Below are 16,105 nucleotides of genomic sequence, written 5' to 3'. Positions count from 1 at the left end.
GAGACTAAGGGCGAGCTACGTTTCTCACACATCACAATTAGTTCTAAATACCCAGCACATATGCAGCATGGCGCAGACACTGATTGGTCAATCTTAAGGGCCATATGACTTTTCGGTTTTCTTCGGTAATGCGTTATTGTTTGTGTATGACATCATAAGCATAACTTTCCAACATGGCGTCGGAGCTTATGGGAGCTGCGGAATCGCAGGACCAAGTAACTCATCCCGGTTTCAGCAGTGACAAATACTCAATGGTGATAATAATCGGCGCAATCTATCGGCCAAATATACTGGACTACGCCGTTGTGGATATTGAAAGAGGTAATGACCGTTTTTGTTTGATTTTAAGGAAATTAAACACGACGCTTGCACACCATGGGCTACTGTAACAAGACAAAAGAGTTCACGCCAAGATTTCTCCTCTGTGCTATATTGCAGTGTCCGTAAATCTTTTTGTTGTCTTTGTATTTACTCTTGGCTGGAGTAAATGACGTTATTATTTTCTCTAGAATTTCTGAAATTGATGTATATGATTTTTATGATAGACACTTAATATAGACTATTTATATTAATATTGGTGTTTACCCAACAACCTTAACATGCACCGAGCCAAGCTGTGCGCACCGCTACGCACTGCAGTATTGGCGATGGCGAGGTGCAGCCAAGCAAGTCTCTACCGTTATTTATCATCTGGCCGTATAATAGATCATATTAAGACATTATCTATAATAAATTATCCTCATGTTATACACTAATTTGCCAGTATTTCTTGCCATACGTACCACAACAGATTGTCAGGCAGATCTGCATGATCACACCAGCTCGAATTATTTGTCTCCAGTGTGGGGGCGCGAGTACAAAGTAATCCTCGATTAAATTTAAATTTGACTTAGCAAGGACAACTGTTTTCCCCGGTGTAATGTAGTATAGTTTGCTCAACAATACAAGCATATTTTGCTAACTGTAATAAACCTATCCACTCAGGAAATATGCATAAAAAAATACATACATACATACATATATATATATATATAAAACCTAATAACATAACCTTCATGCACAGTTAAAATGTACTCAGGTTCTAACATTAAACCATAATGTGTTATGTGTGATACTCTATGGACACATTTCAATAAAGCAGCTGTTTGCTTCAATGGATGTTCCCTCTATGTCTCTGTACTCTGCTGGAGCAAACTGTGGGATGCGTGTATAGTGTGTGCTCCCTGAAGCAGGGTGCTGGCAACTCTGTTGCTAGGCACATCAGCAAATTGAGCAACTTGCCCACTCCCTTGGCACCTCACTGCACTATTCTAGCGTGTTCATTCACCCATTCCACTGCATTAATTCTGCCCATGTTAAGGAATCAGAGGTCTTGCTGTGGCAAGCAGCATTGAATAAGCTTCTTTCTAGGGCTGAACTGTGATGATGGTAAAATCTATCCTGTGGGTTAACCTGAGAGGTCTAAGGTCGCAGAGAATTACATTAAAAATAATGAAGTTTGCTAATACACATTTGCAGGCTGCATCACCCATGATGTTCCAGTTAACAAGCAAACTGCATGGACTCAGACCTTTTCCCACTCATAGGAAACAGACAAAAGGGGAAAAGAAGAGGGCGTGTCATTAAGCACAGGCACTTCTGCCTAGTTTGGCCATATTCTCACAGAATTCTGATCTTTTTTAGGAATCCGTTCATGGGATGTGGACCTAACTATATGTAATTTGGATGAACAACTTAAACTCTTTGTTACTCACTATTCTTCTCATTCCTCTACTGATGTTAAAGGTATGTGAATTTCACCTGCACATTTCAAATGTTTGTTCAGTTTTATCTTTTTTTTTTAATCGTATTAACAATTTTCAGTCTAAATTTGAACTATCAGGCATTTCCAAACATTTTCAAACATCTTGTTATGATCTAGTCAGCATCCAGACATGCCTAGACATGCACACACAAGCCACTCCTCTGATCCAAATCATCAGACTGTTAATCAATAATTACTCATGCCTGTCCCCCGTTCACTGTCATCATTGTCTTTATTTAAACCCACAGGCTTCACATTTTACCTTATGCTCAGATAAAAGCCTACAGCTCTTAAAATACTAAAAAGACTACTTGACTTTCTTTGACATTTGTCAGTCTTTAATTTGCTTGTTATAGCGATAATAAAGCTCTCCTTTTGTTTATATTCACACCTCGCTCTCTCCTTGATGGTGACACATCTCAATCTTCTGAGCACTACCACCCCACCAAAAAGAAATTAAATAATTAAAAACACAAAACTAATGCAAATGTATTCGTTTCTGTAATACATTAAACATCCACATTTTACAGGACAATGACATAGCCTCTATTGGCATATATTACACATTCACAAGTTTGGTGACAAGGAATTTTCAAACTTCTTATTGAGAAAATGTTTTAGGAACTTATGGAAATATGTAAAGTGAAGTTTTGAAAGGTTTTTATTTATCAATAAACATCATAGGAAATGCAGTAGGCAGAAGAAACCTTGATGTGAACACCCGCTTTTAAAACAGCACCAATTCTCTCCCTGGCATTCATTCTCTTACATAGATCATAAGTTGTTTCAAGCCTTTTGTAGAACTTCCCACAGTTCTTCTGAAGACTATGGCTGTCTAATTTGCTTCTGTCTCTGCATGTTATCTCAGATTGACTCAGTGATGTTGAATTCAAGACTATGGGGGCCATATCATCGGCTGTAGGACTCTTTGTTCTTCTTTTGCTGGAGATAGATCTTTATGAGTTTGGTCTCAATTTTATTCTCCACCATGACAATGACCCCAAACACACAGCCAGTCAAACGTCTCCCTGATGGAAATACGTAATTGATAAGAATCTGCCTGTTCTTCTCAGCAGTGAGGGACCAATTAATTTTGAACAAATCACCTCCATTTGCAGAAAAACAGCCCTAAACATGCAGGGAACTTTCACTGTGCTTCACTGTTGGATGCAGAGACAAACTACCTTGTGTTGGACCCGGAAATTTCAAACTTTGACTCATTAGTCCAAAAGCCCTGCTGCCATTGAGCTGCAGCCCAATTCTGTTGTTTTTGTGCATAAATTAGACACTTGGCTTTGTTTCTTCTCTGAGCCAAAGGGAATAACCATACGATAGGCTAGTGGTATTCAAATCTAGAGCATGAATCCAAATCCAGTTGTGGATTTCATAATCCCTAAACCCTAATGTTGGGTTATAGTTCAATTCCTTCTTTCTATTTGAAAAGCTGAGAATCTCAGAGTTTCGAAAAAGTATTTATAAGTTTTAATATTTCATATTAACACAAATTTAATTGTTAAATATAAAATGCATTTTAAATGTTAAATGCATTTTAATATAAAAGTAAAAAAGTAAAATGTATTTTAAATGTAAATTTATTTTAAGACAAAAGTTCATGGTATGTGTTCTTCATCAGAAGGCTAAGTGATGTACTTTGTTTTTCTATTTCACATTTTTGTTGTTTTGATATTTCACAAGTATTTTGAAAGGCAGTAATTTAGTTTTTGTTCAAAACAGCTAAATGCTTTGCACTGAAAGCTTTTATTTAGAAAATAAAGCTGTCTTTGTTTGTCACTTATATGACATTACAAAGGCACTATTGACTAACTAAACAAATATCTAGTGTCTTAGGTGATGCATAATGTATAACTTGAGTAGTTCAGCATAAACATAACTGCTTCTTATGTCTCGTATTGGCTTTTGGGTAGTGCTGCATAGCTCTGAAATATGTCTGGTTTTGGGTAGTGCTGCATAGCTCTGAAATATGTCTGGTTTTTGGTCGGTATTTCAGCTCTCAGAGAAAGACAGGAAGGAAGTGCTGCTGCCCCTTTGTTCTGATTATGGAAGCTAAAGAGAGCACTGCAGTGGATTATTCTTATTTGCAGGCCTTGGAAATTCTTTTTAATATACAGTAGGCAAAAACCTTTACTAGGCCTATTAATGATAATAGTGATGGTTATAGAATTAGTCCACTATAAAAGATAAAATCCTTAAATATAATGATAAATAAAAGTAATCTCGGGAAGAGTGAGTGATTGTAATTGTACTTACTCATTAAGAAGTAATCCTCTGTCATCGTCATGCTGAAAAGCATCAGTGGAACTTTGCTGACTGCTGGACAGACTGTGCAAGCATGACCTTTCTGGTTCTGCAGGGTGTGTAGGCACCAAACAGGCTCAAAAAGGAAATGCTTGGAAAGCTGCTTGTGTTTAGTGCAGCAGCACTCCTGAGAACAGAACAAATGAGAAAAGACAGGATAATGTGTGTTGAAGATACAACTGAAAGTATACAGTTCTTTTTTTCTATTTAGTGTTTCCTGTAACTCATGCTTACTTGACAATATCTTGACAATATTTTGAAGATTAAAAAGAAACTTTGTTGGAGACTGCTTGTGTCAAGGGAGCATCTTGTTTTGTTTCAGTCTAATGCAAGGGGGGTCCAAGTCTGGTCCTGGAGGGCCGGAATTCTGCAAAGTTTACACCTACTAAACCTGGAAATCAGCTGTGTTTAACTAATATTAGTTAATGTAGCACTGTGTCAAACCCTGTTCCAAGAGGGCCAGAGACCAGTTTGGTTTGGTGATTGCATATATAAATGTGCCTGATTCATCTCATCAGTCAATTTTAGTAGGTGTGTCTGATTAAGTAGAGCAGAGCAATCACTAAACTTTGCAGAACTACGGCCCACCAGGACCAGAACTGGACACCCTTGGTCTAATGTATCTGTTCATTTATTTTCACATTCAGTTCTGAAGAATTTCTCAGTTGAGGAAGTCAATAACAGTGTTTGCAGCGGATATTTGTTTTTTTCTTGGTCATCTGGGGGAAATATTCCAAATATTCTTTGCCATAGAGATTTGCTTATAAAAGCCTTACTTTTGCTACCTTTACTGTTTATCTCCTTTTTAACCAATCAGTTTTTCTTTGTAGGTCAACAGATATTTCAGTATAGTACAAGTGTTCTCAACTCCAAGGTTGTGGTCAATCCCTCAGAAGAAGTTGTCTGCTCAGAGGTGTGTTTCTGCAGCATTTTGTTTTCCACCTAAATTTTCCTTCAGAGTTATTGAAAAGTTATCACAAGACTGAATCTCAATTGCATATATTTAAACTCGCCAAACATATTTTTGTATTTTTTAATTGAATTTCAAGTGTATGGTAATTGTACACATAAAGAGTTTACATATGTGTAACAAAACTGATCTAGGATCAGAATCTATTGTACCATTAGTCAGCAGCCCTGAAAAAAAAAAAAATGTATGAAATTCTTTTGCCAGTTGTTAGTATTCTGAAATGTCAATGACATCATGCAGGTTCATAGCCTGATGTGGGACACATCTCAACACAAGCTCCTTGTGCTCGTGGGACAGTCTCTAGAGGACACAGGAGATGTAGTCCTACACACAGGACACTTCAGTCCAAATCAGTTCACTCAGATCTTTGCTGATGAGAAGGTCTGTGCTTTATCATCTTTAATCCTGAGTTTATTGGTTGCCAGATCTTCTTTCATATGTAATCCTGATGTTTATTTGGGAGACTGGATCTCCCAGTTTTATGATCTACATCAGGAATTGCATGGACTAAATTGACACAAAGAAATATAAATGCTGATTTTTCACCGGGAGTGACTGTGCTATTCCTTTTATATATATATCTAGCAGATTCGACCAATCCTGGATTCTATAAACACGTCTAGCAAAGCAAGCCTGACCCTGAGTTGCCCCAAGATTGGAAAATGGAAAAACTCTGTTCTTGGGAAGCACAGTACACAAGATATAATAGACATTAAGGTAAACCCTCTAATGGTGCTACCCAAAATGGGGGGCCTTCAGGAGTTCACAGATCATCTTTCCAAGACCCTTGAGTCACAGTCTCCATTTGACCTCCTTGAGCCCCCAAGCACAGTGGGTTTTCTGAAACTATGTCGCCCCTGCTGCTACATCTTTCCAGGTGGGAGAGGGGACTGTGCATTCTTTGCAGTCAATGGATTCAATGTCCTGATTAATGGAGGGGCAGACCCATGCTCTTGCTTCTGGAAGCTGGTGAGGCATCTTGACCGTGTTGACTCCATTCTGCTCACACACCTTGGGACAGATAACCTACCAGGGATTAACAGCCTGTTTGAAAGGAAGGTTGCAGAGCTTGAGGGGTATAACTTCTCTGCCTCCATGAAGAATGAAGAATGGCTTAGAAATTTAGTCTCTCCAGAGTTAGGTGTAGTTTTTCTCAATGCACCAAAAAAGTTGAAAAAACTTAATGGTGATCCAAATGTATTACAAAGTAGTGATCAAGCAGCCTTTACCTTATGTCATCTGGAGAAGCTTAAAATCTCACCAGAACCACTACTTCGCAATTCCATTGGTCCTATAGAACCAGTAATTCTTTTTCAGAAGATGGGAGTGGGGTGTCTTGAACTATATGTCCTTAACCCAGTAAAACACAGCAAAGAGTTTGAAGCTTTCATGCGCAGCTGGCCAGAGAGCAGCTCCAACCCCAAAGGCTCAGAGGCTCCCTTAACTTCTCTAGTCTCTATTTGTACTTTACTTGTATGGCATCCTGCCAGCCCACATGAAAAAATTATCCGGGTCCTTTTCCCTGGTTCTACACCACAAAGGAAGATTCTAGAGGGTCTAGAGAGGTTGAAACATCTAGAGTTTCTCAAGCGACCTGTAGTCTGTTCCAAAGACATTGAATCATCAAATTTAGAAAAGAACCCAAAACATGTGGAGAGCCAGGATGGCCTAAAGTCTGGAACCAAGGAATCCAGGAGAGGTAGTGCTGCTTCAAAGGACAGATCAGCCTTTGGATATTTAGAGCCAAAGAACAAAGCCAAAGGAGTGAATGGTAATGACTCAACAGGTGAAGAAAGACTGAGATATGTGAAAAATGGTGGCAAACTAAAACTCCCCAAACCTGAAAAAACAGTTACAAGGAAGGAGTCTTTTAAGGACAATAAACAAGAAGTAAAGACTAGTGTATCTGTGTCAAAGAAACAAGAAAATGGGCAGAGGAAAATGGCAGGTAAAAATGGTTCTGCTGTTAACATATCAAAGGCTGATTTAAAGAATGAGCAAAAACAAGATGTAAAGACAGAAGAGAGAAAAAATATTTCTTCAGGAAAAGATGCAAAAAAAGCCATTCCTTTAGATCCAGTTAAGTCAGCAAATGCAAAGAAAATGGAAACAAAAGTAAACAAGGGGACAGAGGACAAAATAAAAAACAACAAATCTAAAAAGGAACAGAAAAACCAGAAGCTTTCAGGTGATATGGAGGGTCCAAATCACTTATTATTTTCTTCTCCTAAAAATATGGGATCAGATTTTCTAGAAATAGATCAAAATCAGACAAATAATTTCCCTCCTACTGAAAACATTGACCTCCCCTCTTTGGATGAGGAAGATCCAAAGAATGACCTTGAGAGTCTAGAGAGGTTAGGATGTAGAGAAACTTTACCGGACCAAAGCAAAACCATTGAGGCCTCTGCCTTCTTTGTCAAGACTCCAAAAAGTGATCATAGTGTGCATCTCGACCTCACACCAACTGAGTATACTTTACTTGATGGTGCTTTGAAAGACAGTCTTTCCAAATATGGAAATGAAGTCTGTGTCAGCCCTGACGAGAAGACCCTCGAGTTGAATTCTCCGGAATCTGGACCAAAAAGTGCTGGCCATACGCCCTATCACCTGGCCTCTGAGGAGACCTGGGCCTCCAGAGACCACAGCAGCCTAGGAGCTAAGATGTGCTTAGGGTCTGAGAGTCAGGACACAGGATCCTGTAAACATTCTGGATTTCCAGAATGTCCCAGAAGTAATCAAGATAGCAATTCCACCTCCTCAAAAGAGAAACACTCCAGCTTCTTGTCACTGAGTTCTTTCAAAGACATTGCACCTGATATATCCCCATCTGTAACTACCACTCACTCCATGCCTGCAGAAGTTAGCTCACCACAGTCCACTGAGGTTGATGAGTCTTTGTCAATGTCCTTTGAACAAGTACTTCCAACAGTCAGTGAATCCACTAATGAGCATGAGACCTTGTACTCTAATGGACATTATATAGATTCTGATTTCAAAGTAGGGATGTCTTTGTCTTTAAAGATACCCCATACAAAGATGGTTATAAATGATGGCCTGGATGGATGTCCAGCTGGACCGCAAAACCTGATGTTTGACATGGCACATGATGTTGATCTGTGTTTGGTTTCTCCATGTGAGTTCAAGCATTTTAAACCTGCTGAGACGCAGCAGCCACCCTCACCTGGACTTACCACTACAAGCCCTCATGATCTCTCAGATGACAGTGACCACTCACAGGAGGTGACAAAGCCCCTGCCACTGACATTCATAGGTAGCAAAATCACTTGCCCTTCCCAAGACACTCCTATCACTTCTGCTAGTGACTACTTCCCAAATACCTCTGATTTGGACATGTATCCTGGAATAGAGGAATTCCCCACCATCACTATGGATAGTGCATTAGATTCTGATGAGGAAGCTGGTGTGCATCTATACTCTCAGAACATAAATGAGGGCTTAAATACTCAAACAATAAATAAGTCCCCAACTCATGACCCTCTGCCAGTCCCTGTGAAGGACTTGCCACCTCTTCCACCCCAGCCAGGGACTTGCATGCCTGATCCTAGGAAAAATGTCAAGATAGGTGCTACAAGGAAAGAGAAAACACTCGGTGTAACACAGAGGATGACATCTACTAGTTTAGTGCAAGCCAGCAAAACCATGACTGGAAATCAAGGTGGATCAGTTAGTAGTGTGAGGTCAAATTTCACTGTGGACTCTTCAGTATCACACTCTACCCCTTCTGCTCCAAAAAGATTAAGTTCAGCAGGTATGAATAGTTGTGTGAAAATATTTGAATAGCACAAGGACTATCACTAACACCACAATCAGTTGTGCTCAGTTTCTTACTAATAGGATTCTGTTCAAATCAGCAGGTAACAAGGGTGGCACCTTTGTGTATCTGGACCTTGCATATCTCCCCTCTGGCCAGGCAGCCTCCACTGTCGACTTGGAATTCTTCTGCCGCTTGCGATCGTCCTGTTACATCATAAGTGGGGACGATACTATAAAAGAAGCCATGATAAGGTCTGTTCTGGATGCCTTACTGGATGGCAAATCCACATGGCCTGACCATGTCCCGGTTAGTTACATACAAAACCTTTTTCATCACATATGCATTTTCATAATTTACTGACATATTGTCAACACTAATCATTTGTAGTCAAGTCACCCAGTCACCTGCAGTGCCTGTGTTGCAAGAAACTATGTATCTAAGTCATGTGAAGTCTACATCTCAGTTTGTTACTTCTTGTCTCCAGGTGACTTTAATTCCCACATTTGAATCGGTGATAATTCATGAGTGGTACCAACAGACACGAGACAGGCAGCGGCAGTTGGGCATCACTGTATTGGGAAGCAACAGCACAGTGGCCATGCAGGAAGAGACATTTCCTGCCTGTAAAGTGGAGTTTACATTCTCTCCTTAGCTCTTAAATGCAAAGAACATAGAACATATCCACACCTTCACAGTTTTACCACTCAAGTAATAAGAATAGGTTTATAATGCTGTTGCTGACATGATTTTAAATATTGTCACAACTGGAAAGATCATGCCTATGATACATAATGCCTACAACTTGTTAGATATTTTAGGTTAGCAAATGTTAATACTGGGTACTAGCTCACAACGTGGATAATTTTTCCATCTATATCTTGCATGAAGTTTTTTTTTTTACTAAATATTTTTTTGGAGAATAATGTATGTTTTGTTGATTTTGGAAAAGGACACATGAGAGTATATTATTACAATTGCAAAAATATAGCGGCAAAATTATCCTGCCACAATGTAATTTGGCATAAATAGAATCAAAACAATTTAACTTTTATAAAGCCAAACTTTATAAACATTCTTCCACTCAGATAAATATCTCCACCTAAAACACATTCATGTGTGAATAATTGCAGTGAAAGATACTGGGGATCCAAGCAGAAGGCAACAATATTTTTGGTAACCAAATACATGAAAAAATGCACAAATCCATAGCAAATCTTATAAAGAAAATTGCTATATATTAAAACAACAACAACAACAAATAAATGAAAGTAAACACAGTCAGTAAAATTGAAATAAAATACAATATTCAAGTCCTAGGGAGTGCAAGGAAGGCTTTCATTGGTGATCCACAGTCAAAACATCTCAAAGGTATTCCAGAGAATGAGTCCCACAGAAGCAGGGCTCAGTTTGAGGGGGGATGTGAGGGAATGCTATCCTCCCAGTAAAAAGGAGACAATAAACATCTCCTTGTAAAACTTTAGTCTGGCATTTGCATCCCTGTTTGATTAGTCACATATATTGCCTATTGCTGAAATTGGAATTCAGTCTATATCTGGGCAAAATGGTAACCTCTGTGTTGAATACAAACAGTAGGGGGAAATCTGACAACTTTGCTCCCCTGTACAGTGGGGTTGGTTCAGCATGTGCCACTGCTGTAATTCAGATTCAGATACTCCCCCCACCCCCCACACAGATTTCTGAATACTCATTTAAGAAGTCTTCTGGGAGTAGACAGTAAGATATGCTTCTAAACATCTTGACTGGGTTTCACAAAACTATTGATCTTTTTTGTGTAGTTCATAATCATTGGTCCTGTTTAAATCACTGCAGATTTGCAGTCCGTACTTAGTAGAGAGTGTTATGACTTGCTATATGAACAGAAATAATAGTTAACAATCCAGTACCTAAATAAAGAGAACCCTTTAACCTTTCATAACCGAACTACTGTCAGAATATATGATCTTTTTTTTGCAATGCTCCTCCTAAAAGTATTCATTGTAATTTTCTGGCACTACTTTTGTAATACTTGACCTGAGGACGCCATGTACTACAAACAGTTGTCTCTCTGCTCTGAAATATCTGACTCAGTTTATGAAGTGCTTGATAATTAGCTGATGATTTGAAAACACTGAATAATGCATTGCAGGGGGACTTGAGGGCCAGAATTGGAGGATGAAAAAAATATAGGGGAAAAAAATAGGCAAAATCTGAACTTTTGTGCTTTCCAAACTAAGTGGACCTTAAAGTAAGTTTATGCTGAATTTAAATCTGTTTTTAGAATTCTTCAATTACATTTGTCTTTTTAATGACAGGGCACTTACGTTAATTTACATTAAAATTGTGGATTTCTCCCTGCTGAGTGCTTTGTCATCAAATAGAATTCCTCCTAGCCAGTACAATAGGATAGAGTCCAAGAAACCATTGAACTAACATACTGCTAGATACAGGAATCAATGCTAATATCTAGAAAGAATTACAAAATGAGAATGACAAAAGCGCAACACCAAACAACATATGTAAGACTGTTCTTTCACTTAACATATGCATAAATGTACTTTTAAAATATACAGTATGATTTTTGCTTATATTTGGCCTCAGGAACATCCCTCTTCAGCATAAAGGGGATCCAGTTTATATATATGATGTAGAGAGAAGTAGAGAGAAGCAGCATATTTCGGACAGAGGTCTTTCATCTGCTGTGCAAGCAGAGCGGCTGAAATATTCTGCTTCTCTCTACAGCTCTACATCTCTTACTACAGTATACTGCAATTACTCACCTGGACTCTTCTCCAATATATCTGTGTTTATGTATGTACTGGAACAAAAAAAACTATAGGGTGATAGAGAAATTCTGAAAACATTTGTTTCAGTGTGCAAAAATACATAATAAAAGGTATATGACAGGATCAAAATCATTGTTTTGTGTTATAGCTAAAGTAAGGAATTATTGTTTTATTGTTCCATTGTTCCTGTCTCATGAATTTTGGAACTTGCTTGCTTTGAGAATGAACTGCCTAAATATGGTCAAGTGTAACAACAAGTGTAAGTTCTGTTATGTGCCAACTGAGTTATGTTATATATCACCTACTGTGTATATGTATGTACTTTAACTGTTAAGTTCCAAGATTTCTCACTGCTTAAATTAACAATAAACACAAAGGCTTTTTAAAAAAATATGCTATATACAGAAAATTAAAGCCCTGTGTTGCATTGTTGAAGACTATAAGAAATATGTAATATATCATCACAGTATATATTAATTTATTAAAATGTAAAAATGATGTTTAAATGTAAAATTTAAGTGTCCAAAAAAGAGCATATTATTAGTAAAACCACAACAACTCTAAAACAAAGCCACCAAACAAACAAAAACAAAGATTGGCGATTCTTATAAAGCACTCTGGGGCTTTTTTGCATGAAGGCATCATTATCCAGTGAACATTTCTGATCTCAGTAAACGATTGTGGATGGACTGAAACAGCAGCAATATCAAATATGCAATGGGATTATGTATTTACAGAGGTTATGTTTCAGTGTGCTTACTTCATATACACAAAATCAGTGACTCTGAACATTCATGTGCTTGAAACCCCTCTGGTATAGATTAACTCAGGTTTTCTCTCTTTCAATGATGCACACAAATGCTTCTTAAGTGTTTATAGCTCTTTGTGGTGAATCTTCAGCCTTTTAAGTGTGACTGTATGAGTCTAGTGCACAGTTCATTAGCGTTACACTGGGTAATAGTGAGCAGGAACACTGAGGAACTGTTATTATAGCATATAAAGGTTTTGTTTTATATCATATAAAAGTATTGACATCTGGGCCACACTAAAAGAGTGTGGCTAATTAAGACGTAGCTGAATAAATCTGTTCCTCAATATTCCTTATAAATCATTGCTAATTTGTAAATGAGAAATTAATTCTAGCACATTATGCAAGTTAACGCATGCAAATGAATTCCAGCTGAGTGGTGATTCATTAAAACCCACACTTTTATTCTTGCTGACAAACCAATAAAAGCAACAAAAGTGATAATGTACAGTCCCAGTTCTCCTTTAATAAAGCCAGTAAAAATGCTAAAAGGTCTATTAGGATAAAGATGAATTACTTCCTATAATAATATAAAAAATCCTATAATAATTTCACATTTGATTTTAAAATTAGGGTGTCCAAAATTACACAAGGATTAAATAATAAGGCTAACTAGTCATTAATATGGAACAGCTGACACTCACAAGGTGGCAAATAAAATGAAATGATGGAACCAAAACAAAAACATGAACAGGTAACCAAGGGGACTGCGATGCAAGTGGAAGGGAAGTGTGCATCCTACATTTCAGTCGCCTTTGGAAGAAAATGAAAACTCCCAAAATCAGAAAATTAATAATATTCTTTATTAGCAATAATTAATTAAAATAGTATCCCACCATGGAGTTTTCGCCCTTTACAACTTAATTATATTCTTTAAATGACCTAGTAAGGATTTAAGTTAGGAGTTCAATATTTGGTGATTATATTACTATTAGTAGAAAGAGAGGACAAAATACTTTCAGCATCTTTTTAACTTTTCAGTCACAAGTTTGTCATTTCCAGAAAATGCTCATTCATATTTGTGCTTCATCATGAGATTAAATAATCATTAAAGCAGATTAAAAGCAGATTAATAGTTTAAATATTTAATTAAAGCAGACAGGAAATATGTCTGATCTAATTCTATTAGGGATGCCCCTATCTAATTTGAAATATAGGTACTGGAGCCAATCCAGGCAAATTATAATTGACCTATTTCATTCAACAAAGTAACTACTTCATAACAAATACTGCAGGATGGTTTTAAATAATGAGAATTTTTTTTAAAGTAGCAGCAAACCATGAAAAAATACAGAGAGTTTAGGTGAATTTGTACCTTTGTATGATGAGCGAATGTATGTAATAAAACACATGGAACAAACTATTAAAGAAAAAGATCAAGTATGAAAATCTTTAGGCTGCCAATAGAATTTTAAATTTTAGCACAAACTGTATCAAATTCCTGACAGTTATAAAAACTTCACGTGAAACTGCTTGTTAAGGCCAATTTGAGCTTGCTCTTTCTGTCTTCATTATTGTGGTACAGCAGGTTTCTAATAAATGTTATTTATTCATAGCCAAGTTTCCATCCAAACATTTTGCAAATGTTATGTTCAATTATGAAATTTTGGCAGAAGAAAATGTGAATTAAGCTGTAGGGTATCGTGATTAGGGGCAGCATAACAACATGCAAATTGGAGACATTTAACTCAGTATTACAGGTTGATCAACATTTATTTGAAAAAAAACAAACAAACTTTGGTTTTAGCGATATTTTGACATTTCTACCTCATCGCAGCTTAAAATCTGTTTGTGATATTTGGGTGTTTGTTAAAACTTTTGGGCTTTTTCCATTCTTTTTTATTTTTTAGCACATTTTCAAAATTCACAAAAACATTGGTGGATGGAAAACACACATATGACATTTAAGATCACACCAAATAATGTGTATTACCTAAACAGTGCTTAGGAGGCAGTATACAAAAAAATAAAAGTTATTTTATGCACTCAGCAGTGCCCAATAAATGCTTGACTGAAAGCAGAAGCATGAAGATAATGACAGTTCATTAATATCATCAGTTGTGGGCAAGTGCACCCATTGGATGCTAATGTGCAGGCTATTACTACCTTTCCTATCCCACATACAAAAAAGGACTTGCAGTGATTTTTAGGGATGGCCAATTACTACCGATGGTTTTGTAAGAACTTTTCCATTGTTGTTTTACCTTTGACCAGATTGCTGTGTAAATCGACTGTCTTTTAATGGACCCTGAGCTGTCAGAATGCCTTGGATTCAGTGAAATCCCTTCTTTAAAGCTCCCTGGTGTAGTGCACTCCTGACTTGACAAAACCTTTTAAGTTTAAAGTGAACACTAGTGGCACAGTGGCAGGTGCTGTGTTGTTACAGAAGGATTCCACCGGAATGGATCACCCTGTTAGTTACTTCTCTAGGACATTTGTCAAACCCCAGTTGAGTTACAGTACCATTGAGAAAGAAGCACTTGCTCTAGCTCTATAACACTTCAAAGTATATCTGGATGGCTCTTCAAATCCACTTGCTGTCTTTACAGATCGCAACCCTGTGTTTTTAGCCAGAATGTCTAACTCAAACCAATGCCTCATGCGCTGGTCACTGATTGTTCAGGGATTTCATCTAGATATTGTGCACGAAAAAGGTTTGCTAAATGTGATGACGCATGCCTTATCCAGGGGTTAAGATTTGTGATATGTTGTAGGGTAGTGTGTTTTTCTCCCACAGGTCTCGTGTTTATGGGGGTGGGGTGGGTGTTACGCCCCTGGCTGCTAAGAATGCTGTGCACCTTTCATGATGTGTCCTGTTCGGTTCTTGGCTACAACTGCTGTCTCGTTACTGGCTCCTCCCTACTAATCAAGATGGCCTATATATGGACAAAGCTGGAGGACTGAAGTGCCTTCTTATGGCTCAGTGCTGTTAGTGCTTACTTTGCTTCGTAGTTGTTCTTGTTTAGCTTCTTTAGACTTGCCTTTGTTACCCTGTATCCCCCTGTTATCTTAATAGCCCTTAGAGAGATTTTGTTAACCTTGTGCTTGTGTGGTGATTTCACTGCATTAAATATTTAGTTATATATTTCTACAGGTTGCTTTGTTCATAACCACATTGTGACATCTTGTGAGCAGCAGGAATGAGATGTGAGGCAAAAGTAAAATAGTGAACCTTTATTAGAAAACAAGCAGTAGAAAGAGTAACTAAGAGTAACTAGCTCGTGTAAAGAGAGTTGTTGTTACTGTAAAGCGAATTTGTGTCTGTGAAAGGCATTATATAAATTAAAATTATTATTATTAAACGGCATGGCAAAAAGCAGGTATGGTTCGGTATAAAGCAGTCTAGCAGGAAACTGACAGTGTAAACAAGCCTGCTCTGCATGTCATGTGGCAGGTGGAAGGCTGGCAGGCAGGTATGTGGAGTACAATGGTCCTGGTACAACTTGCTTGAACAGAGATATGAAAACACGGAGATACACAGCTACCTACAGGCATGTTGACACATGCAGTAGGTGACCTTGTTAGTATGGTGTTGAATGGTGTAGGGGCCAACATACCTGGATTGGAGTTTATGGTGGGGTCCTGCTTTCCAGTCTTAGCCACCCATCTCTGATGTTAATTTGCTCTCCACTTGAAGGTAGCGATT

The 16,105-nt window shown here is 37.8% G+C and overlaps 1 protein-coding gene across 4 annotated transcripts; it reads left to right on the top strand.

Annotated features, from left to right (window-relative positions):
* Positions 1-165: 165 nt before the first annotated feature.
* Positions 166-12,909, top strand: map1sb (microtubule-associated protein 1Sb). 4 transcript variants are annotated; one of them, XM_081694469.1, is made up of 7 exons: positions 166-321; positions 1,684-1,785; positions 4,951-5,033; positions 5,331-5,471; positions 5,679-8,862; positions 8,969-9,174; positions 9,353-12,909. In XM_081694469.1, the coding sequence occupies exons 1-7, from the start codon at positions 174-176 to the stop codon at positions 9,518-9,520; spliced, it is 4,032 nt and encodes a 1,343-aa protein (XP_081550595.1). In that variant the 5' UTR covers positions 166-173; the 3' UTR covers positions 9,521-12,909. The 4 variants fall into 4 exon arrangements, with proteins under 4 accessions (XP_081550595.1, XP_026870532.2, XP_026870541.2 ...); XM_027014731.2 differs by having other exon boundaries at positions 8,966-9,174; XM_027014740.2 differs by having other exon boundaries at positions 5,676-8,862.
* The last annotated feature ends 3,196 nt before the right edge of the window (positions 12,910-16,105 follow it).

The sequence above is a fragment of the Electrophorus electricus genome, chromosome 13 (assembly GCF_041902795.1).
Source record: "Electrophorus electricus isolate QZ-2024a chromosome 13, ASM4190279v1, whole genome shotgun sequence".
Taxonomy (NCBI): domain Eukaryota; kingdom Metazoa; phylum Chordata; class Actinopteri; order Gymnotiformes; family Gymnotidae; genus Electrophorus; species Electrophorus electricus.
The sequence above is the reverse complement of the archived record's forward strand: the minus strand, read 5'-3'. Positions and strand labels throughout refer to the sequence as shown.

Bases quoted from the DNA above. Each gene is read 5' to 3' on its own strand.
- map1sb (XM_027014723.2), top strand. From the start codon at position 174: ATGGCGTCGGAGCTTATGGGAGCTGCGGAATCGCAGGACCAAGTAACT. The intron at 5,034-5,330 runs GTGTGTTTCTGC...GACATCATGCAG, and splicing joins AAGAAGTTGTCTGCTCAGAG to GTTCATAGCCTGATGTGGGA. The intron at 9,175-9,352 runs GTTAGTTACATA...TCTTGTCTCCAG, and splicing joins CATGGCCTGACCATGTCCCG to GTGACTTTAATTCCCACATT.